Source organism: Pelobates fuscus, chromosome 5, assembly GCF_036172605.1.
Source record: "Pelobates fuscus isolate aPelFus1 chromosome 5, aPelFus1.pri, whole genome shotgun sequence".
NCBI lineage: Eukaryota > Metazoa > Chordata > Amphibia > Anura > Pelobatidae > Pelobates > Pelobates fuscus.
The window spans coordinates 150,107,206-150,132,930 of NC_086321.1; the positions used below are offsets into that span (position 1 = coordinate 150,107,206).

General features: G+C 40.2%; 1 protein-coding gene across 5 annotated transcripts in view; it reads right to left on the reverse strand.

Moving 5' to 3' along the window:
- Positions 1-25,725, reverse strand: part of PI4KA (phosphatidylinositol 4-kinase alpha) — a 120,669-nt gene that overhangs the window by 62,444 nt on the left and 32,500 nt on the right. For all 5 annotated transcript variants that reach the window (XM_063454477.1, XM_063454476.1, XM_063454475.1 and 2 more), the window contains exons 6-19: positions 24,078-24,337; positions 23,349-23,415; positions 22,435-22,583; positions 21,256-21,321; positions 16,021-16,117; positions 15,448-15,639; positions 15,191-15,291; positions 14,001-14,130; positions 13,761-13,890; positions 12,773-12,868; positions 10,138-10,321; positions 9,453-9,553; positions 8,985-9,153; positions 3,172-3,222 (exon numbers count right to left, since the gene is read on the reverse strand). In XM_063454477.1, the coding sequence (XP_063310547.1) occupies positions 3,172-3,222; positions 8,985-9,153; positions 9,453-9,553; positions 10,138-10,321; positions 12,773-12,868; positions 13,761-13,890; positions 14,001-14,130; positions 15,191-15,291; positions 15,448-15,639; positions 16,021-16,117; positions 21,256-21,321; positions 22,435-22,583; positions 23,349-23,415; positions 24,078-24,337 (1,793 nt within the window). The remainder of the gene's footprint in view (positions 1-3,171; positions 3,223-8,984; positions 9,154-9,452; positions 9,554-10,137; positions 10,322-12,772; positions 12,869-13,760; positions 13,891-14,000; positions 14,131-15,190; positions 15,292-15,447; positions 15,640-16,020; positions 16,118-21,255; positions 21,322-22,434; positions 22,584-23,348; positions 23,416-24,077; positions 24,338-25,725) is intronic.

Here is a 25,725-nt window from a genome sequence, read left to right on the forward strand (position 1 = left end):
GACTGCCCCTAAATGAGGGGATTTGACCAAAATGAAAATAGTTTAAATATTGCACGATCAGTGGTGACTATAGTAAACACAATTTAAAGGAGCACACAGGGTTAAAAATTAGGCTACCTATCCCTCATGGCAATTCCCACAATAACAGTGGGTATGCATTATGATTGGACCCCAGGTATGAGTACTAACATTTTGAAATTATGTTTGACATATTTTTTGTTTTTTTGAATGGATGACGGATCCATGCCTCTACACTGACAACAGATGTGATTATTCGTCTGGTCAGATGTCAATAATTCCTACGCTAGCACACAATGCTTAGAGGAGGCGTGTCTAGCCACTCCACTGCATCGACTGACCTATCACTTGTCAGTCTTCACGCTAACCGGGGCGTTATGGGGAGGCGTGTACAGCTATGCCCCAACATTGACTGACCTGGCCGAAACCCAATAGGTATAGAGCAAAAGATGTGACATCTGAGGGAGGCGTGGCGACATAACATCACTCACCACCCCCCTCCAGCAAGCCAGATCAGTTGGAAGGATTTCCCTTTCATTAAGAAGGTATTTAAACCAGTCCATGGGTTTTGCCAACTTAGCAGCTCCTGACGACGGCGTGTATCCATGCCAAAATGCGCGTCAAGCGTTTCTTTACTTTATAGGTAGCACCTAGGTAGTTAGTATGGTTGTTTAATTGGTTTATTAGTCTATATAGGTGTTTGGTGCTAGACAGCTCAAGTTCTGTGGGGTTGTATTGGTCTCAGCTCTGGGGTAGGATTTTTTCACCTCAAAAGACTTGTCCCCCTAACTTAGCAGACCTGTTACGTCTATTGGACACCATTGTGGGTACTCTGTTTCTTTTCTGTGAGGCATCAAACCGCTACTAGTTCGTTTAGTTAAGTACTTTGATATATAGGAGACTTTTACCGCTCCAATTGGAAGTATTTATAGGAGCCTTTTTTACTCCTCTATCTTTCACTATATACTGTACTCTTACGATCTTTGAGGACTTTTCTCCTCTCACAGACAGCAAGTTTGGATGGTTTTAAGGTGTAGATAGGGTTTTCTTCATTTACACTAAAAAGGAGACCCTTGAAACAAGGGGATCCCAGTGTAGTAGCTCTGAACACAGAGAAAGGCACCTAAGTAATACCAGATAACAGGAAGGAGAAGAGGGGGAATCACATATAGCGGGTGGGGAGGAAAAGATAAAACAGACAATTGCCCTGTACCACCCTAACCCACAGCTACCTAAAAATAGGAGCTAATAGTCCAAAACAAAAATGTAGGAATGGATCCATACTCTCATAAGGCTGCTTTGGAAAATCTCGTAGGTAGATGGACTAAACAAAAACCTAGATAGAGAACCTTATATAAAGGGTCAAGAGAACACCACCCCAAGAACTAAAACTGCCAATCCTGAAGGCCTGAATAATCTGGTAAACTTAGACTAAATAATCACCACATACTGACTACCTAAGTGCTACCTAAAGTGAAAGGAAAATAAAGAAAAGCGCTCGACGCGCGTTTCAGCGTGAATACACGCCGTCGTCAGGAGCAAGTTCACTTGCTCCTGACGACGGCGTGTATTCACGCTGAAACGCGCGTCGAGCGCTTTTCTTTATGGACTTTAGCTCCTATTTTTAGGTAGCTGTGGGTTAGGGTGGTACAGGGCAATTGTCTGTTTTATCTTTTCCCCTCCACCCGCTATATGTGATTCCCCCTCTTCTCCTTCCTGTTATCTGGTATTACTTAGGTGCCTTTCTCTGTGTTCAGAGCTACTACACTGGGATCCCCTTGTTTCAAGGGTCTCCTTTTTTGTATTTATTCTCGTTTGGGTTAGCCCCTATCTTGTAGCTCTGAGGTAGGCTTTTATAGGGTGGATCCCACGGCTTCACATGTGTTTGTGACGCTGTGGATCTACCTTATATCTTATTCTCCATTTTGTTTTCTTCATTTACTCCCTTTCACCTCTCCCATGCTCCTACCTACCAATGGGTGTCCTTACCATCCCTATAACTATCTGGTAATTATATAAAAAAAATTCTGTGTGCTCAGAGCTACCTATGGGATCCCCTTGTTTCAGGGGTCTCCTCAAATTTACTTAAAGTCCCTCCCTGCCCCAAAGCAACTTCCTTCCTCAATTCAGGCAGTCCCACAGTCAGAACCACTGCCAGCATTTTACTTTATGATCGGCATTGATCACGAAGGGATATACAGGCCACACTCCTCCATGCAGACTCAAGCACACTCTTCCTTACCTGCTCTGGTCTAATAAGTGGCTGCTCTACACCATGCTGCTATTCACACATGCGAAAAGAAAAGAACATCATATTCTTCTGGTGCACTTACAGCAAAACAGCACAGAAGGGCCACAAGAGTAGGGGTGAGCACCCGCAACAGGAGGTTGGAAGAATTAGGGTTTTTAATAAAAATATTCTCAAAAGGAGAGTGGGGACAAGATCTACTATATGCCTGTCTGATATTCACTCACATTTCAGGTCTTCAAGATTTTAGCAAAAATAAGCTGTTTTTTTAAAAGGGAATCATACATTAAAAGAACACTTTAGTGTTAGGAATCCAAAAAGGGACTAATGTGCATGCGCAACGAGAGCTGTACACATTATGCTTTTCCCATAGGAAAGCATTACCTCAATGCTTTCCTATTAGATTTAAAAAGACGCTGGACATCGTCATGCAAAGCATGTTGACGTCTAACTGCAGGAAGCACCTCTGGACAGCCTTTAGAGGCAGTGTTGGCACTGTAATGTAAAAATTGTTTCTTTAAAACATTGTAGGCTAAGGGGACAGGGACACTGCATCCACATCACTTCAATGAGATGGTTCTCTCTAAAGAAAAGGTAAAAAACAAAAAAAAACACAAAATAAAAAAGTCTAAAGAAATATCAATGGCTGAAAATGTTAAAAGGAACACTATGCCCTAGTCCTATCCCTTGGTACGATGTTAAACGTGGGGCTTGTCATGGGCCTGCACTCAATTGGTCACATACAATCTTCTCCAGCAAGAGAAGTCAGATTGCTATGGAAGGCAAAGCAGGATGGCATTCATTTCCTGAGATATTAGCAGACACTAGAAACAGGTTTCTTTAAAGTTGCTAGCACCCCCACACAGACTTGGAACAATGCAAATGTAGGCGGTATCATTACTTACCACTGCAATGACTGGAATCAAGACTCCCAAATTCCCCGCACTGCTTGAAGCCTGGCAAGAGAGTCATATCAAAAGGTTAGGTGGTAGATCAATATTACACAGGACAACATATTTTTCTCTAGGCAGCTGCAAGCACAGATAACAAAGAGCTTGATGTTACTTATCCCTCAAGTAAATGGTATATAGAATCAGCCTTTTGTATAGCTTTGTTCATCTATGTCTAACAATTTTATATTCAGCCAAACATTTGTATTAACTCATTCTCCTCCCAAAACACTTCTAAAAGTGAAATTAATGCAATTCTAAATTATACTTGTTTCATAAAGCCACATTTACCCTTCTCTTTAAATTTAAGCATTGGTTTTTGTAAATTTCATTTTTATTAAAGAATTTTGTAAAGTTACAGAAAATATGCATGTGGTTAGGATGGTAAAACACACAGGTTTCGATTTTGGTTCATAACAGACATATCGAGATGCACAGATCTCTAATTAAATCCTGAGATCAGAGACTTGTAGGTCGCCAGATAAGCATTCAGTGGGTTACATGTATAACTCCGAACAATCTGTTTCTGCTGGACTTTACATTTACTAGCTTTTTTTGTCCCTTTTCCAGATGCGTGACATGCCCTTATATAGGCTTCCACTCGTGCACATACATATACTTTTATCCACATGCATTTGCATTCATACACATACCATAATGAATTGAACAAGTATAACCACTGTTTTTTTTTTGTTTGTTTTTTTAATTTGTATTTTATTGGGTATTTCACACACAAAATACATCTTATTCGTAGTATGTACATAATTAACATGTTTATAGATCCAAATTGGTTATACTGGTTAAACAAATGCCTCATCTTGTCTTAGGCTATGGTTGGGGTATGTCATATCAATGGCGTCTGTATTGTTCGGCCCTGTGGGTATGTGCGGGCTGGTCCTGGGTTGGTGAGTGTCGTTCTTCAGGTGTCATGTGCGTTTGGATAGTCGGCCAGTGGTGAGTCAGGGTATTTTACAGTCTATGGCCTTAAACGAAAACTGGACCAAGGGGAGGGAGTCCAGGAGGTTACTCACTGTGCCTTGTGGTGTCGTCTGGGTGAGTCGCCTATGGGTGAGTGTTGTATGGTGCAGGTCTGTGGGCGTTCTAAACGTGGTGTGGTAGGTATCTGTTTGTGTTGTTAAGTTGCGACGAGCCGTTGGCAGGAGTCATCTGTCGGTGGCTGGTCGGTAGAGGTGACCCTCATATTTGGTTGTATAGTCCCGGGGAATCATCCGGTAGGTTTCTTTTTTGACTTAGTCATCGCTTGTTCCCGTCCGGCTGGTTGTCGGGTTCTCTCCCCCTTGTATCCCTCACAATTGGTCTGGTTCGTATCTCTGGAGGGCAGGTGCAGTTGGTGGAGGAGTTGGGTGCCCTCTTCCGCCGAGGTGAGGGTGAGGAGCTCGTCTTCTCTTTGAACTTGCAGGGATCCGTCGTTTCCCCATCTGTAGCGGATTTTTGCTTCTCGGAGCTGTCCCGCTGGTGCAAGCTGTTTCCGCTTCATCAGTACCGCAAATGGAATGTCTCTATAGATCGCCACTTTTTGCCCCTCAAGGTGTATGGTGCCAAGTTCTCTGGAGTGCGCCTGTATCTCCGTTCGCACCGCTACATCTGTGGTCACAACTACGGTGTTCCTTGGCGCACCTTTCGGGGCCGTCGCTGCTTTTCGGACTCTGAATGCTGTGAGTAGGGCTCCTTGATCTTTGCCACCTTTAACTGCTATGCTGGCTATGAGTTTCTGTGCAAATGGTAGGAGGTCTCCTCCAATTGTTTCCGTGATGCCCCTCCGGCGCACATTCCGCTGTCTGTGTCTCGCCTCCAATGTTGTGACGGTTCTGATGAGGCTTTTTGCCTGTTTCGTGAGGCTCTGTACGTGGTCTTGGGTAGCCTGCAGGTTGCGGTCTCTTTTTTCTTCTCTATTTTCCACCTCTTTGACTTGTGTCTGTAGGGCCCCACCTCCTGCCGTGTCTCGCTGATATCTGCTTTCCAGACTTCTCTCATCTCCTGGAGTAGAGGTCCCTTATGTCTCTTTTTGTCACCGGGGCTGAGTCTTCTTCTGACCCTGAATCCCGGTATGCCTCCGCCTGGGCTGAAGAGAGGCTCTCATCTTCGTCGTGAGAGTCCTCTGAGGCCTCCTCTCCTCTGCGTGCTTCCGGCGCCATTTTGGATGCCGTCGGCGGTGTAGGCCGCTCGAACGATAGTCTGATATCAGCCTGCTTGTGTGTCTCTGGTGGACGGAATTTTTTATTCTTTCGCCCCATGTTGGTCTCTGGGGTGGAAGCGTGTTCTTGGCTCTTGTTGTGGAGTCTCAGCATTCGTATTGGAGATAGTTTTTTTATTTTCTGGCCGGAGCTCCACATTCATGCGTCTTGTCTGTTTGCTGGGCCAAGCACTGTTTTTTTTTATACAGCAATCATACAGTTATCTCTGCATGCGATACAATCTGTCCTACAGCAGAATGGGGCAAGGCGTCAGACTATACAGTATATAAAGGCAATGGCATCGCTGGGGGGGCCAGAGGGGACCAAGGGTCCCCCCTACATTATGCCGTGCCCCCCCCCCCCCCCCCCAATTCAAATGTGGTACTGACCTCAGTGAGTAGAATTGCATCGCGGTGATAGGCTCCCCCCCCCCTCACAACAAGCCACACTCTCATTTTGGCTCCTAGAAGACTGGCTGGGAGGGAGGGGACAAAATAATGGCACAGGAGGGAGGGGCTACATAAAGGCACAAGAGGTGAGGGGGACAAACAAAATAATGGCACAGGAAAAGGCCAAAGAGTGCACAGTGGGGGAGGAGGCTAAAGAGGGCACAGTAGGGGGAGCACAAAGACACACAGAGGTGTTGGGGGGCACAGAGCGACACACATGTGGGCTGGGGACAGGCCCCCGGAGGGGCTGAGGTGGGACAAAGACACACAGAGGGGCTGATGGGCACGTAGACACACAGAAGAGCTAGTGGGACTAAGAGAAAGATAGAAGCACTGGAAGAGACACACGGAGGGGCTGGGGAAAGGGAAAAAGACACACACAAAAATGAGAAACAGATGCACAAAGGGTTGGGGGAAGAAAGACACCTGCTGGCGGAAGAAAGAGGCCTGCCAGCCAGCCACAGCTGTCAGACTGCCTGGATCGGCGCTGGCAAGACACATGGTCTGCAGTTCTACACCCGGTGGAGCTGCAGAATGAATATCATGGCCATTGGACCACCAGTGTGGGGAGGCTGCTCACTGAAAACGCCTCCCTAAACACTGTAGTGTCGCCCTTCTCCCACACAGTATCAAAAACACACACTGCCAGCCTCCCCAGACACACACACACAGTCACCCCTACCCCTACACACACACCATTTTTTTTAGTTGTATAATTTAGTGGGTGAAGTTATTAGTTCCCCCCCAGTTTTGACTGTGGTATGTTATGTGCCCCCCTATATATAATTCCTAGAGTCGCCACTGTATAAAGGAATTCATCTAAATATTGGTGACATCTGTAGGAAGCTTACAAATAATCATAAACTGGGTACAATATGTTACCATATTGCTTCTATGATTTAGAACCTAAACATATGACAGTTTTATATTTTTTACAATTGATAAATAAAATTACAAAACCAAACCAAAAAAAAAATAAAAAAAAATTGGTATTCCTGAACAATCTATACTCAAAATGACCAAGTTATGCTTTTCTCTAGCTATGCATTCCTTGTTTCAAAATTGAAGTAACATGTATTCTGTTATTTTGCAAAGAACTTGCCAGTGAATAGGTTAAGAGCATAATGTATTTCACATTGAATGTTTCTACATAATCCCATTTGTTGATACTTCTACATTTCCTTGCTGTGCTTCCTAGACAGATATATTGTATTCTGCACACTGCACGTAAAATGGAAAGGTATCTATTCTGCCCAGGGCAAAGCCCTGTTGTTGCTAAATACAGAAGAAAGGTAAACAGGACATTGACCAACGTACATCATGATCCCGAGAAGACCTGAATCCTGCTGCTAACAGAGGACTTTGCCCTTTGCTGCTTCGGTGTGGGTGGGAGCCTTGACACAGTTGCCACATCTCAAAATCACAAACAATTGAACGCTTTAAGCCACACTTGCCAAACAAATCTAACACTGGCTTTGATTGACCGTTTCATTGGCAGGATGATAATACATACCTTTCAAATTTGCACCATCAAATTACATTAACACAAACGAACATGCTCAATACATCCAACAAAGCAACACATTCACAATCCATACACAAAGCATAGTTCTCATTACAGAAAAACAAAAGCTTGAAAAGCACAAATGAGAGAATTTTCACCATAGTTTCATGTGATACTCAAGTTTAATATATCAGACATTTTTTGGGGGGTTTTTAAAATAAAAAATAAAGTAACTTCCCAATTTTTTTTAATATTATGTTTACTCTTTCCTATATTTAACAAATATGCACTTGTGGGGTGTAAAAAAAAATAATAATTACACATAGAAACCCACACCTTTAACTTGAAAAGCACCCTGACAATCATTGTTATAAGATCTGTTCTTTGCAATGCTTGTCCTGGCTTTGCCTTACCCCAACTGGATTACAATTAACTTTGCAAAATCTTTAATTACATTTAAAATAAAATGGAGCATCTCTCAACAAAAAACATAAGTTATAGGTGATTTTCAATTATTTATTCAAAGGTGTAAATTCTAGAGTAGTGAGTTTCCCTTTAAAAGACCAGAAACCCAAAATATATTTTTAAACCGATACTGTATGCAAAGTACACTGTCTGAGAGTTATAAATGCTTACAAACTAAAATTGGGCAATGAAAGGTGGCATTAAATTTTGAAAAACATTATAAGTAAAAAAATAAAAAAAAATAAAAAATGATTTGATATTACACTTTTTGATATTACACAGCAAGCATGTAAAACTCAGAGGCTAGCAAGGGCCAAATAAACAAGGTTTACTTTAATGTGGGCCACAAAAAAACAAACGTATATTTTCACCCTCTCTACTAAACTCCAGCCCCCCACATCTACTAAATCCTGGTCCCCCCCACCCAGTCTACTTAATCCCAGTTCCCCCGTCTACTAAACCCCGCCACTGTTTAAAAATAAATCAAATAAAAAACAGCCAACAAGTATTATCCGGAGTCCGGCCTCTGGCATACCCCCAATGGCCCATTCGCACCTTAATAAAAGCTCCTCCCGTTACTCCTTGAAACCCTCAAACACACACTCACTGACAGACACACAGCGACAGCCATACACACACACACACACACAGAGCGACAGCCATACATACACACACACACACACACAGCCACACACACAGCGACAGCCATATACACACAGCGACAGCCACACACACACAGCGACAGCCACACACACACACAGCGACAGCCACACACACACACAGCGACAGCCACACACACACACAGCGACAGCCATACATACAGACTGGGTTGGTTTCTTACCTGGGGTCTAGCGGGGCTGCTGGGCAGGCAGGTAGGGGGCGGACAGGCAGCGCTGAGTGTAAGCTCTCCCTGCTCAGCTCCCTCTTGCGCCGGAGTGACGTTATATTCCAGCACCCAGCGGGGAGCTGAACAGGGAGAGCTTACACTCAGTGCTCCCTCGCCGTGGGCCACATAAATATTAGTTGTGGGCCGCAAGTTTGACATGTCTGACTTGCAGTGATTTTTAATTAACTTTCTGAGACCTAATAACAAGTTAATTAAAACATTGACCCATTCCAATTCACTATCCTCAGGTAAGATATTTCACAGCTCACCTTTAGTGCGGGTCCCTTCTCACTGGCCCTTTCACTCGCTCTCTTCCCCTCAAGTCCCAGCTGCACAAACAGCTCCAGCAGGTTCATCAGCAGCTCGTCCACCAGCTGTTCCCCCTGGATGTTGGCTGCAATGTTCGCAAGAGCATTTATGACGGCCAAGGAGCAGTGCCTATGGCATGAGAGAATGGCTGAATGAGCGGTGTGCAAATATTAAACCAAAACTCAGATGCTTCTCAGTTTTATTAGAGCCGAAGTAAGCAACTGGTCACTAATCATCACAGTAAATGGTATTTTCCGTATCATTAATGCAAAGAGTATAGAAATTTAGATTGAGAAAAGTAACTTTGTATAGTAGGAATATACCCAATTTATCACAGGTGTTCATTTCCTTTTTGTTTCTTCACAGGATGAACATGGATTGAGTATTTGCCTTTATTTTTATTATAAATAAGAGGTGCATGTTCTTACCTATATCCATGATCTTTATAATCCTTGGTGGAGTACACCACAGAACTGGCCTTCACACTAATCTGCTGGAACAGGTTCCACACCTCCTGGTAGATATATTGCTAAGAAAGACATATATTTATTAATTAGCCTTTGAGTCTCAGATGGACAAACATTACATAGCTAAGCACACATAGAAGCGTATTAAAAACAAACAAACCATGAACTCTTATTATCCGTGTTACCAAATCAGTGGTAGATCCCCCACTGTAATACAATCCAATAGTTACAAAAAAAAAAAAAAAAAAACCCACACACCTTTGCATACATGGCCATAGACTGCCATGTCCTTTTGAGATGTGTATGTATATATATTTTAAGATCACACAACAGTTTCATTTAAAAATCAATATAAATCAATAAATAATCAGCAGATCAGGAGCAATACATTATTATAGCATAAATATCTTGCCTCCCTACACTATGTTATGTTGAATATTTAGCAAACATTATCTGATCCAGACATTCACAAGAATAAATATTCACAGTTCTAAGAGCTAGAACTGAAGATTGTATCAATTGTTAATAATTGTATCTCTGATTATCCATTATTGTAACAATCAAATTGTATGATAAAGCTTCCTGTAAGAGCAGACGTCCCATTCAATACATACAAAGCACCGGTCTTTCTGACATTGATACCTACATTTCCAGTAATGACCATGCATCCAAGCTGATCTACGATGAGCACATCCAGCTGAGAAGGAGGCTGACAAAACTTCTGCTGTAGAATCTGGAGGATGGGTTCCATCACTTTAGGGGTATCCCTTAGGGCCACAGCAATATGCCCTAAGGCACGAATAGTGTGATCAGGGATCAAATGGGCATCCCTACAATAAAAATGAGATGTCAAGCACTGAGAACATTCTAGTATAAAAATACTATTTGAGAGTATGATTAGGTTTATGTATAACCAGTCTACTTTTGAGTAGTCCCGACTTTAAAGGGGCAATTTTAATACATGATAAAGCAGGCTTCAAAATCACCACTTATCACATGATGATGAGTGCAATGTCAGCCCTGGTCAGTGTGCTATAACTCACCACCACTGCCTGTAAGGATACTCAGCACTGCTTGAGGACACCCAGCATCAGAGAAATCACTGTGCATGCATATTAGAAGAGAAGGCGGAGTGCCGACCCAGAGGACGCAGAGCGCCGAGAGAGATCTAAATGACTCAAGTGTTTTTTAACCCTCTATGATCCAGGATGTATGTATGTATTTGTGTGTAGTGTTGGCATTTGAATGCAGTTGTGTACTTAGTTGTTTAGTGTTTGTATGAATGCAGTTGTGTACTTGGTGTTTAGTGTTTGTATGTAGAGTTGGCATTTGATTGCTGGCATGTATGCACTGCCCTGCACATACACACAAGCATACACAGATACAAACAAACATAAAGAAACATACACAGATAAAGATAGAGGAGGGTTACTGCAGTACCCAAAACCCAAACTAAAATGGAATAACTGTGCTGCTAATCTTGTACTCTGTTGCTCAAAGCAGGGTCAAATCAAAGTACAGAAAATAAAAAAAAAATCAAGGAAGTGCAACTAGACACTAAATGTGCAGAAAAAGTGCTACATACTATTAATTTGAAGGACAAATAACAAACGTTTCCGGTTTCCCTTTTGTCATTACCACAAATGTCCTTCCTGAAGGACATTTTGGCACCGACAATGGGAAAAACTTAAAAGTCAGAGGATAGGAGAATCTTTGCAATGGTGAGTAAATTTCAGGCTTGGCAAGAAGCTATATTTTGAGTCTCAAAATAAGGAGAGAAACATGACAAAATAAGTAAATAGATAAATAAAATCAAACTGAACCCCACACCACTTCACACGTAACTCATCACACACAGACCCCACAACCGCATAAAAAGTGATGACCCCCATAGGCCACCCCAACTAGCTAGATAAAGGGCACCCTTAGCACAAAGCTGCCATCCGAAATACTATTACAAACACGTAAGCCCCAACCCGAGCAGCTAGTGGTTGGACGTCCACCCTACACAGGGACATGAACTAACCCATCTCGAAACTGACGCTACCAGAGCACAAACAGTAGAAGGCACACACACTACCTCTTTGAAGAGGGCACTGACCCCAAAACGGAGAAAGCCCACGACCACACAGCAGGGGACCGAGGGCGATCAGCCACTACCTGCAACACTCAACATCCACCCAATTGGGCCGCGACCATCATGACCCAACCCGGATGGTGGCCCCAATGGGGACACACACATAAAACTCCCATAGATTACCACACAATTTTACGCCCACAAGCCTAGCCATAACAGGTCACACAACATCAGACCCACTCACTCAGAGTAAGGACCACCTTGCCTGCCTGACTACCCTATCCCGCACACTACCCACACATCCATCCCCTACCCCCACGAACTCCCTGCGGGGAGCTGCACGAGCTAAGACCATCTATACTTAAATAACAAGGACGCATGGAGTACCCAAAATGCACAAACCATGACTCGCCAGCATTCCGGATAGAGATGACACGACTCGACATCACACACTACTGAACTACCCCCCACGAGAATCACCGATATGTAAACCTCCCCTGCAAAACAGAGTCATGAGGCGACAGCACTAGACCATGGTGGCACCTTAACCTCTGTCGCGCAACTAACTGATACCCTAAACTGCTACAGCTATTGTTATTGTAACCAACGAAACTCTGTATGAATAACCTTGCACCCAAGTTCTTTTTTCTGTACCCCCACCCTACTAAAACTTAAAAATTCAAAATGCAAAATAAAGAATTTATAAAAAAAAATAAAAAATCAATACAGCTATTAACCATGCGTGTATGCATGCAGCCTCAGCACAAACATCTGAGGGCGTTACTATATTATAGAGCAGGCTTCCCCAAACCCTGGCCCTCGAGATGTTGCTGAACTATAACTCCCATGATTCTCAGCTTATTTAATTCATAGAATCATGGGAGTTGTAGTTCAGCAACATCCGGAGGGCCAGAGTTTGGGGATGTATAGAGAAAGCACAGGTGGTTATTGTACTTGGTGTATCCCTCTAGCTTTGTAATATTACTTGATAAAGACTTTACAATTTACATTTTTTATAGTTACAGGTAAATTACACTGCCTTGTAACTTGTATTTTTCTAGCCTCAAGAAACGATCTTGTTACTACAACAGTTACACATTTAAAAACCAACAATACTTTCTTAGGAAAAGTTTTACATATGGTTCCATGCGGAACATATGTCATTTATATACTGCGGACCATTATAGCGGAGGTAACCACATACTTTTCGTTTTCCTGTGATATGTACAAGCGATTGGATAAACTGGCAAGGAAGGCCTCGACAATGACTGGGTCAATAGTCAATCCAGCTTTTAAGCATCTGAAAAAAGAAGTAATGGATATTAATACTGCAGACTACGAGCACATATGTTATCATAGAAAATGTTTTTAAAGAAGAGATTAAACAATGATTGTTAATATTTTGAGTGGTTGTAGTACTAAAGATGTAATTTTAAAGGGAAAGTTATGAAATAAATTATTTATCTTCCTGAAAAACTCTTTATTATCTAGTCTGCTATGCTTCCAGCTTGGGGGAGGGGGGAGGGGGGAGGGGGGAGAGAAGCAAAGAGAGAGAGAAGAGAGAGAGAAGAGAGAGAGGAGAGAGAGAGGAGAGAGAGAGAAGAGAGAGAGAAGAGAGAGAGGAGAGAGAGAGAAGAGAGAGAAGAGAGAGAGAAGAGAGAGAGAGGAGAGAGAGAGGAGAGAGAGAGGAGAGAGAGAGGAGAGAGAAGAGAGAGAGGAGAGAGAGAGGAGAGAGAGAGGAGAGAGAGGAGAGAGAAGAGAGAGAGGAGAGAGAGAGAGAAGAGAGAGAGAATATATTTATATTATCTACACATGACTATGTTTGACTAAAATAATTATAGTGATTGTTTTGAAGAAGTTATCCCTAAAGGGCAGCCCACCTTATTTGACTGCAAATTCCTGTCCGTCCTAATGTGTTTTAAACCCCACCTCCTATAAAATGTAAGCTCGATTGAGCAGGGTCCTCTTCAACCTATTGCTCCCGTAAGTTTTTTGTAATAGTCCTATTGATATTTAGATGCCCCTCTCATAATATTGTAAAGCGCTACGGAATCGGTTGGCGCAATAATAATAATAATAATAATATCCCAAGCAACATGCACATTCTTCCCTCTTATTTAGGGTTGTGCTGATCATATCCAATTAAATTAAATATGTTTGGTTGTGTTATTAGCAAGACTGACATTTCTCACCTGCAGACGTTTTCAATAGCAATATCCCGAAGCTGCTCATACATAGAGGGCTGACTCTTCCTGCCAGAGATAACATTCATGGTGGACTCTGAGTGCTCATTAGTGACACTGATTTTAATATCATTACCACCTGAAAGAAATGTAATGATGTAATGATGTAATGGGCATTGCGTAGCATTTGTGTTTGCGGAGATATTATTTATAAATAAAATATTAAGCCGGACAGTCAGAAATGTATACCTGACTGATACTGGCTGTGGTATTTATATAGTTTCACCAGCACAGGAGAAGGGATCACCAGGAAGTCTCGAAGCGATGGAGTCACAGAGTGCACAACCACAGGAAATCTTTCACACAGGCGACCCAGACCCTGAGGGGGATAGACAAGTAGTAAGAAAATAAAGCATTGATAGAACAGTCATTAAAACTAGTGCCAGTTCTGATGCATATAATATATTCTACTGGGTTAAACTACTTTAATCATTTACCTAAACACAAAAAAACAAAACAGTAGGGACAAACCTTTTATAGGCCACTTATATCACACAATACAATATACACGACATACATTGTAGCAAATACATATAGCAAATAAATACATAGTAAAGGTAATCAAATCCAGCATTTGTCTCCTATATTTATGCCGGTGATAGATGTCAATCACATAGGACAAGTCAATAAGACAAAGTTAAATGCACTCCTTTTTGAAAGTCGAAAAACATTTTACTGCTATCACTTTAATGTTAGCTGTCTACAAAATGCCTTATTTTACTTTTATGACAGTCTATGTGATATAGAAGAAAACAAATCAAATCACAGCCTACAGTGACCTCTATATACTGTGTTGGTAAGTGCAGTATTACTCATAAAACAGAGCATATTTATATTATAATTATTTCCATACAAGGTTACTAAGTGCATCTGACATGTTTTATTGTGGAATTCAGAATGCTGGCATTTGCTGGAATGCCTAAAATGATTAATACCTTTAACGGTTTATATATTTCTTTTAGAATTGTTTTCCTCTTCATTTATATAAACAGCATATACTTGCAAGCTTTTCTAAATGTGCTTTCACGGGCAAGAGGTCTCCAAATACTAAATACACATGACCACTGGTAACCATTCACATTTAAAACATCTCCACTGCCATATTTTCAGAAAGCATACTGGTTCAACATAACACTAATTAAAAAAACACACACAAAAGGCATCACATTTAAATGAACACTACAAGCAATCAGACTATTTCATCTCAATGAAGTGAACTGTGTGTAGTGCCCCTGGTGTTTTGCACCCACAATGTAATGCACTGCCCTTTCTCACATAGCCTATGCATTGACAAACACCATACACTGTCAAAATGGTGTGCTGTGTTGTGCCATCAATAATAAGGATTGCTGACTAACATAATATGAAGTATGACATACCTGTAAGCAGCAGATCAAAAGAGGCATGTGGGCGATAATGACTTTACTAGAAGTCTTGGACTGCAGCTTTTCCGACAGTTTGATGCACAAGTTCTCTGCACCTTTGTGATAGAAATGAAAGGATGAGTCTTTTTTTTTTTTTACATTGGAAATGTCTCAAGGCCTAAGTTTACACTGCAAAGAGAGCCACCCTTGCTCTTTAATAGAAGACAGCTGTTAGAGAAGCACATATGATATTGTAAAACTGAACCTCTTACCTTGTTCGTCCTTGGCTGCCCACACCATGAGGTCCACACAGGCTGCACTTGCCTGACATCTTAACTTCAAAGGACTGAGTTCACTGTGTAGTCTGTCCACATCATGCAGAATTTTCTGCAGCTCAGACTGGCTGCTGTTAAACTGTTCAAGGACAAAGTCATGGATTTCCTTCACAAATGAGGTCTGGAGGTCTATGCAGACAATACAAGATTCAAAGTATAGTTAGTCTTTTACACTTACCGTAAACTAACTGATCTTGTCATATACCTATTAAAGCAAACACAAGGAAGTTTGACAAACCTAGAGGGAAACAGGACAGGAAGCAAGAAGACATCTTCCATAGATAAAGCAGGATAGGATACATATTAAATGAAAACCCTTCCAGGATTGTCGAGTCCAGAACTGGAATTGCAAGTGTCTATGTGACAACTGATTCATAGGTTAAAACCACAAAGCAGGCCTGTATGTTGACTTTAGAATTCATAAGACATGCATATGTGACATTAGATCTCATCATTATACAAGTTCTCAAGCAATGAAATTATTGCACAACAACAAATTTTGTAGCATACCTTTCATGTGATACAGTGTATCTCTAAGCATCTTAAACATGGCCACGTAGAGCGGATCACTAAATGTCTTATAATAAAGATCTGCATTGGGATTTGCCTGGAACAAAGAATAAATAGATTTGTCATACAATACAGTATGTATACAGTTTCCCCAATTTTGATAAAAACATGACAATGCCATTTACTACTTTTTTTTCTCCTTAAAACTTCTTTATTTTTGAATTTCTGTTTTTCTAAAAACAAGAGCAATATCACTTCATTCGGAACTTAAAAAAAAAAAAAGTTTAGATAACAGGAATGTACAAACAATCGTTAAATACAGGTTACTAGGATAACCTGGTTGCATTGGGTCGGGTTGAGACTCTTGTAAAGCTGTAGTGCACATCCTGGGTCTAAATGGGGTGTGTAGCTGCAAGACTAGGTGCTCTCCCTTCCTCTCCCCCCCGACACTCCTTCCCCCGAGTTTTGTAATGTCTCTGTTTTTATAGTCCGTATAATGTCTGGAAATAAGTCGCGGGGGCAATAGCTCATTACGGAGAATGAGAGTTAGGGAAGAGAGTAAGAAGGAGAGGTCATATCTGTCCCTCAGCCTGTCCCACAAATCAACAGAATAGATGATTGTGGGAGAGGTGGGAGGATCAAGGGTCGGTGTTGTCTTGAGAGTCACATGTATAAGGAAAGGTGATCTCGGACAAACATCACGTGTTCTAAGTACACCTATCTCTTTCTGTCAGGAGGCAGGTGCCACTTTTATATCTGTAATAAGTGTGCACATTAATAGTGGGAAAACGTTGGGAGTTCAAGGCATCGAGATTTTCTAGGGATGTAGAGTGTTTCTACGTATTTGTGGTTTGCAACCGTTCCATATGAATGTGTCTATTGCCGATTGTAGGGCCTGCTGTAAGGGATTGGGAATACCGGAAAGATGTATAGGAATCTGGGAGCAGGTTCATTTTAATGGAGGTGACTGCACCTCCTATGAGATGCCCTAAGGCATACTCCATCTTTTTACGCCCTAGTGTGCCCTTCAAATGAGATATGTGAATTTTGTTTTGTAGAGAGTAGAAATATCACTTAAGTTGTTGGATGCCTAAATATTTTATCCCTGAGGTGCATACTCAGAATGGGAATATTTCCTGCAGTTGATTTAAATGACCTCTGTCTATGTTGAGTGGGAGCAGATAAGATTTTGTCATGTTCCGCTTACAGCCTGAGATAGTAGAGTAGCTTTGTATCAGTTCAAGTAATGAATATAAAGAGGACTTGGGATTCGTTATGGTGGGGAGGATTATTATCAGCATAGGCTGCCAGCCTTGAATGAGTCACACTTGACGTTTTTCCCCCTTGACACACTGTCTGGAAGGGATCGTCTGCAAGAGTGGTTCCAGAGATAGAACAAATAGAAGGGGGGATATTGGGTATTCCTGTCCAGTTCCATTTTGAATGGGAATACAATTTATTATTACACATCACGCAAAAATGTGTTTTCGCATTCATATTCACAATACAATCTTTCTATGCATGATGTACAAACTACTGACACTGAACCTTTATGTAATTAATAATAAAGGGTGTTACACTATATACAGATACATATAAAAGAGTGATTGAATATTTCATCCAGATGCTTCTTCTGTGTTAAGTCAACACAAATGACAATGGAGACTCCACTGAAGAAATAAGCTCAGAGACTGCATTGCTTCACTGTTTTAATCATACTGCAAAAGTACCTTGCATTAACCAACTAATTTTCAATATTAAAGGGTTTCTCTAAACTCCAAAACAACCTTTAGCTTAACCCCTTAAGGACGGAGCCAAATATACACGTTGTGAACAAAACAAAACGTAAACAAAACCTGGCATTTGCGCTATATGTCTGTCCAACCTCTTTCATATTAAATGCACCCCCCTTATTATATATCATTTTATTCAGGGGAAACAGGGCTTTCATTTAATATCAAATATTTAGCTATGAAACATAATTTAATATGAAAAAAATGGGAGAAAATAAGAATTTATTTTATTTTTGTTCTACATGACATTTTAACTGTCAATGTCATAATACGGTTTGCTTTTGCTGCAATAAAATACACATATTTGTATTCAGCAAAGTCTCACGTGTAAAACAGTACCCCCTATGTACAGGTTCTATGGTGTTTTGGGAAGTTACAGGGTCAAATATAGCACGCTACATTTGAAATTGAAATTCGCCAGATTGGTTACGTTGCCTTTGGGACTGTATAGTAGCCCAGGAATAAAATTTACACCCATAATGGCATACCATTTGCAATAGTAGACAACCCAAGGTATTGGAAATGGGGTATGTCCAGTCTTTTTTAGTAGCCATTTTGTCGCAAACACTGGCCAAAGTTAGCGTTTATATTTGTTTGTGTGTGAAAAAAGTAAAAAACTAAATTGAATGCTAATTTTGGCCAGTGTTTGTGACTAAGTGGCTACTAAAAAAGACTGGACATACCCCGTTTGCAATACCTTGGGTTGTCTACTATTGCAAATGGTATGCCATCATAGGGGTAATTTTAATTATTGGGCTACCATAGGGTCTCAAAGGCAACGTAACCAATCTGGCGAACTTTAATGTGAAAAAAATGAAACACAAGCCTTATATTTGACACTGTAACTTTTGAAAACACCATAAAACCTGTACATGAGGTGTTTCAAAACAGTAAGAAGTATCGCAGCAATAATATCGTCCGTGTAAGTGCTGTTGAAAAATACAAAAAAACTTCACTTTTACTGGCGATAGCATCGTTGTAATACATTTTACTGTTTTGAAACACTAATATTTGTGTTCAGTGAAGTCTCCAGAGTAGAACAGTACCCCCAATGTACAGGTTTTATGGTGTCTTGGAAAGTTATAGGGTTAAATATAGTGCTAGCAAATTAAATTCCCTTTACTTTCGGCATGGGTTGTCAGGCAGGTCCCGCTAATTGTAATTAATTAAGATACCTAATTATGTAAAAATATTACATCAATATACATGTATATATATATATATATGTATGTGTATATATATAATTTTTTAAAAATATTTTTATTTATATATATACACACACACACACATATATACACACACACACACATATATATATATATACACATACATATATATACACGTATAAATATTTATGTATATAGATATATATTATTTTGTTCTGTGTATTTTGATATAAATATATATATTAATATCACAATACAGTTAGAACTAAATAACACACATCTATATATTTTTTAATAATTTATATTTAATTATTTTTTTATTTTATTTTTTAATGTATTTACATATTTATTTTTATATATTACGGTATATATAAATATATAATAATAATTATATATATATTTAATCAGTATCAGTCTACGTGTAATTTGATATTTATATATATTAATAGTAAAATACACCTAGACAGTATATGTATGTATATGTGTGTGTGTATATATATATATATATATATATATATATATATATATATATATATATATATTCATATATATTGTAAGTATATTATTATTATTTTTTATTAACTTTCATTTTATTTGATTTCCAGCCAGCAGGGGGACTGTCATTACAGTTAGTCCCCCTGCTGGCAATGCCTCAGCCAGCTAACCCGGCCATGTGGTTGTGAGGTCCTCGCAAGGACCTCACTCTCACATGGCCAGGGGGGGCCCCAGGAGGACCGACGTCCCAGGGAGCCCCCCCAACCGCGATCGCCGACGTGGGATTGCCGGCGACCGGGTAAGTTAAAAAAAACGGAGGGCGTACTATTACACCCGGCGGCGTTTAGAGCCGCTTAAAATAGGGCGTAATAGTACGCCCTCCGGTCTTAAAGGGACACTACAGTTTAATGTAGTTGTTCTGGTATGTAAAGTATGCCCCTGCAGGCTTTTTAATGGAAACACTATCTCTTCAAAGAAAAGGTAGTGTTTACATTAATGCCTAGGAACACCAATAGTGGCAGTCACTCAGACTGCCAATAGACGTGCTTCCTGGGTCAGTGCTGCACAATGTGTGGGCAAAACGCGTCACACAGACGTCAGAGGCGGAGTTGAGGAACCCTGAGTGACAGGAAACTGGAAGGAATTACTGCTGGTCGGCGTTTTTAGATATTTGCCAAGCAAAAATGTGGGAATGCAATTGGGAAACTCAACACTACTTTGAGTAAGCTGCTTTTATATTGTGTCTAATAAATATATATTTTGATATTGCACTATTGGATTCTTGTTTCTCTCTGCTTTCTCCCTACTTACGTTTCAAGTTAATTATGATGTGTGACTGGTGATTCTGGATATTGTGGGACATCTACCTCTCAAATGGATCAATATAAACCAAGAGCTAGGGTTGACAGACCTCTGGTACATGTGAGTTGGACCCCCAGATATTCCCACTTTTTCAGTATTGTACTTACTTTAGATGGTCTGCACTATTATGTGTTCATATGATTATTTTCAGACTTTTTTTTGAAGAATAATTTTGTGGAGTATTATCCCAAGCACACCACTATTTTTGGTATTTCATTTTTGTGTTTATTTCCTGCTCTGTTAAATTAACATAAATTACACACGAGGCTCCTGCAGACTCTAGCATGCAATTAACAGAGCAGAAGAGCATAAATTATCAATTAAAATACACTGTGCAATAAAAAGTTTGAAATAACATATCCCTTTACATGAACCATGTAGGGAGGCTGTGTAAGTCACAGGCAGGGGAGGTGTGGCTAGGGTTGTATAAACAAAGTTATTTAACCTGCATGGACAAGATTAATAAACCAACACCACGTCATTAAGCTAAAATTGTTTCAGTACTTACAGTGTCCCTTTAACATGTCTTCATAGTTCTTATACCACACAATGACTCTACTATGAGGTTTTTACATTTACAAGATCACTTTTTGTTTTGCAGTAATTCAGTTTATCCAAACATAGAAAATCCACCAAACATACTTCAAACAAAAGAATAACAAGAAAATATGGAGACTGTTTTGGTACATATTGAAGTCATTGAGCACTTCCTCTACTATGGGTGCTCAGTTGATCCATATTTTGATTTCAGTGAATACTGCCTCTAATGCGTAAGCTCTATAAAGAAGATCTAGAATTAAGCAATGAAACAACATTTCAAAAATCAAAATCCCAACCACCAAAAACCATCAATGCCACAAAAGATCTACAATTAAACAATGAAATAACATGGCAGAGTTTCAATTGTATATAACCCATACCTCTGTAACTTCAGTAATCAGGGTATCCAATGAGCTCAAAACTGGATCTGCAACAATCTGCTTCACCTGGAAATAACAAAAATATGCATGAATCTCTGTAACCATTTTTATAACAAAATGAGCCCTGAGGTTCATTTCAAATAAATGATGGCATTTACATTTCCTACTCTCTATATATTTGTTATATTAAAGGCACTGTAGTTAAACATTTACTCTCTTTAAGGAGTGCTGTTAATCCATCTTTGTCAAGTCTTGACAAAGACTGGGGTTACCTTTCAAAATGCTACTATACACTTTTGTCGCTTGAATAAAAGTTACAAGAAGGATGTGCTGAAGTGCTTTTTATTTTGTATAGATTTCAGGCCTGGACAGGCCATCCGGCAAACTGGGCAAATGTCTGGTGGGCCGCGATGGCCATGGACCATCCCCTGCGGCCCATGCAAGGCAGCACTGGTGATAAGAGAGACCACGGTTCCTTCACGGCCCGGAGGAGAGATTCAAGAAGATTCATGGGCACAGAGGAGAGGAATTAAGCTGGACACATGCCGGGCAGCCGCAGTCTTCTCGCGAGCTCCAATATTATCAGAGCGCTGCCATGGTAACCCATGGCAATGCTCTGAAACACCAGCGCTCGCGAGAGTAAGAAGCATTGCCTGTACCCTGCGGAGGTACAGACCAAATAACTAGTCAACTGGACCACCAGATATCAGCAACCACATAACTGCCCATTGAACCACCAGCAGCTTGCACCCGCCCCCCAGCAAGGTAATAAGGGGGAGTAAATGTGATCCGTGAGAATATATATATATTTATTTCACAAAAAAATATATTTTATTTTAATTAATAGATCAACTAAGTAACGATGCTAACCCCACCCCCTCCTAGTGCGCTGCTCTGCCTTTTAAATGCCCGGGCTGAATTTTTGGCCCAGTCCAACCATGATAGATATAGATATAGATATATATATATATATATATATATATATATATATATACTGTTCAGCAGGATGACACATTAAATATATGCAAAAAGGTGGTTTACTCTACAATACATTTTTAGAAATGGCATTTACTGGCTTTTCTATCATTTTCTGTCTTATGTGGTAAACCCAGCCTAGCAGCACAAGGATTCACTCTATCCTTGAGGTCTAGGAATAAGACAGGGATACCATGCCCATACCATGGATAGTAACTGACGCAGCATATCCTGGGGGATGTCAAACTCCTTGTTGTTCACACCCGTGAAAAGAGGGGAAACAGAGAAGCTGGAACTGATGGTCGTGAGGTAATAATCTGGATCCACTGAACTGCCATCCGGCAAATATGAGCCTGTGTGAATGCCAAAAAATAAATAAATGGAGTCTCCAAAACAGGAACACTGAGCAAATAATGTTTAGCTTTTTTTCTTTAAACACAATATGTTTTAACTTATTTACAGAAATTACACATGTGAAGTATGCCACCATTTCACAGACAGCATGAATGGTCACTGGAATAACAGGACAGAAGGTTGTACCAGTATGTACAACCTCATCGTAGGTCCCACATGATTTAGTTTTCAACGCTAGTAGGTGGCAAGTGTATCCCATTTAATTAAAATTTGCATAGACTTGCAGCGGCAACACGAGCATGTTGGACTTGCTAATATACAGTTGTGGTTATTCACTAAAGTGAGAGTTCAATGTGAATTTCAAATTTAAGGAAAGAGTAGCTGCACTGAAAGCATAGCTGATGTAGAGAGGTTTTCCAGTTTGGCAATTCTGACCTGAAATTTGAAATTCACTTTTAATTCACTTTGAATTCTCAATTTAGTGAATAATCCTGAAGAAGGGAATTGTATAGCAGAGTTTCAGATTTAAAAAAATTATAATTCAGTACAAATAAAGACACACTATACACACTAACCAACAACTATTAAATATACACAAAACAATCAAAACAGCACAACCATAATTAGACAAGACATTTTCAAAGCTAAAAACTACAAAAATCCATCACAGGAATCAAAGTGAATATTTTCCCACATTTTATATTACAGTGGTAAATATTCTTTGTAATGTGTTTGAAATCAAGTCAGGTTATCTGGTTTATTACCTTCAAAGTATGGGATGCTGTGTCCTGCGGGGGATCCAGGGGGAGGAACAACACGATCAGGGCTAACCTGCAAAATACAAGCTTAGATGTCAATCTGAATTTCGACACCATGGCCTTGATTTTATAGTTTTGGATACGTTTTGCAAATTACAATATTTCTTTGATAAACTTTTTCAAGTATTTCATAATTTGAAAAATATTTAAATATTGTAATATTTTGATATATTTTTATATTTTAATAATCACAAATATTTTGAAAAAGTTTACCCAAAAATATTAAATCATTTGAAAAGCTTATCCAAAAATATTAAAATCTGGGCTTATGTTTAACCCCTTATGGACCAAACTTCTGGAATAAAAGGGAATCATGACATGTCACACATGTCATGTGTCCTTAAGGGGTTATAGTGGGGTAAAAGATAATGACTGAAATTAAACCATGTTCCAACTAGTTGGAACATGCACCACTGCAATATGCATTAAATAGTGTCCTTTAGGACTGGAGTAGATACACATGTTTCTTGACCAAAAAGAGAACGAATTGCTTCATAAGGGAGGTTAGTAAAGAAAGATCTCTGCATTTGTATCGCAAGTACCGGTAAAATAATATTTGACCCCAAGCTGGAAATGTATTGAGCCGTCTGATTCCGTTCCAACAAGCCATAGTCGGGGTGACACCTTACACATTTTGCACCAAGTGGCATTTATTGAAAAAGGCTGTACTTGTACCTGGGAGCCACTGGACACACTACTGGTCTTTCTTTTTAGCGAGTCTCCCTGACACACATTCAGCAGGGAGTTCGGCAGGATGGAACGAAAGTCATTGAAGGAACGTCGCCTGATTCCTTCCAATTCATCGGGCGCCTTCAGGGATTTCGGAGAGACCTTTGGAAACAGCTTGGACAGCAAGGATTCTTCAGTGTTGCTGTAGCGTCCAAATGCTCGGGAAATGCCAATTAGACATGGAACTGCATACTTACACAGGTATTCTAAAAATAAATTAATTACATTATATTCATTTGCAAATATGTTGTTCCCCAAATAATTTTTCTATTAGACATTTATTACTAAACCGTAAAAGCACCAAAATAAATTGTAATGAAATGATGCTGATGCATAGCTCCTGCACCCTTATGAAATTGCATCCTTTTCTTTTTTCATTTTCCATACCAACTGTGGCAATAATTAAATTGTCCAGAGCCAGTATATGCAAAACATGATTTTGCTAACGTGGGCCCAACATTCTCACACATACCTATGCATGTGCCTTATGTCAGAAATGCTTTCCAATGAGTATCACTTCATGAGGAGGGCCATGTGTAGAGCAGAAGAGGAGGCAGTATCGATGTTTTATTATTACAAATAAGCTAAAGCGTGACTTAGCATTTTTTTGTTTCTTTGTTTTGTTTTGGTTTTTTTAAAAGGGACACCGATAAAATAAAGAGATTAAGTAACATGGCAAATTCATAAAATAAATAAAAACAGAGTGCTCTTAATAGCATGCTTTTGTAAAGTGAAAAGACTAATGACTTGCAAAACAGAAATAAACAAATACTCAAATGTGGATTTTGTTCTCCCATTATAAAGGCTACGGAGCCAGTATGGTACTGTGTCAAAACGTTTATTATTATTACTGGTATTTTTATGGCGCCAGAATATTCCGTAGCGCCTTACAATATTACGGGGAGATTTAACAATAAATGAGACAATTACAAAAACTTACAGGAACAATAGGTTGAAGAGGTCCCTGCTCAAACATGCTTACAGTGTATAGGAGGTGGGGTATAAAACCCAAGAGGACAGGAGGTAGCAATCAAACAAGGTGGAGTGAAGCAGATATGGAGGAGAGGGTAAGAGACAGGTATGTGAGGTAGAGGTTACTCTGGGAGGCCATAAGCTTTCCAAAAGAGATGGGTTTTGAGGCACTTTTTAAATGATTGAAGACTAGGGGAGAGTCTGATGGCAGTAGGCAGGCTATTCCATGGGAAAGGAGCCACCCGCGAGAAGTCCTGCAAGCGTAAGTTGGCCTCATGGGTGCGAGCAGCGGACAGATGGTGGTCACAGGCAGAGCGGAGAGACCAAGAAGGGACATACCTATGGATCAGTGAATAAATATAGGAGTGGCTAGAATTGGTCATAGGTGCTTTATAGGTGAGGATTAGTACCTTGAATTGACTCCTATGGGATACAGGAAGCCAATGTAAGGACTGACAGAGGAGAGAGGTGTGAGAGGAGCGACAGGAGAGGAAAATCATTCTAGCTGCAGCATTCATTACAGACTGTAGCGGAGCAATACGACTTGTGGGAAGACCGTGACAAAAAGAGACTTTAGTGTGTCACATGACACAAGATGCCGAGGCTCCCCCCATGCTGAGAT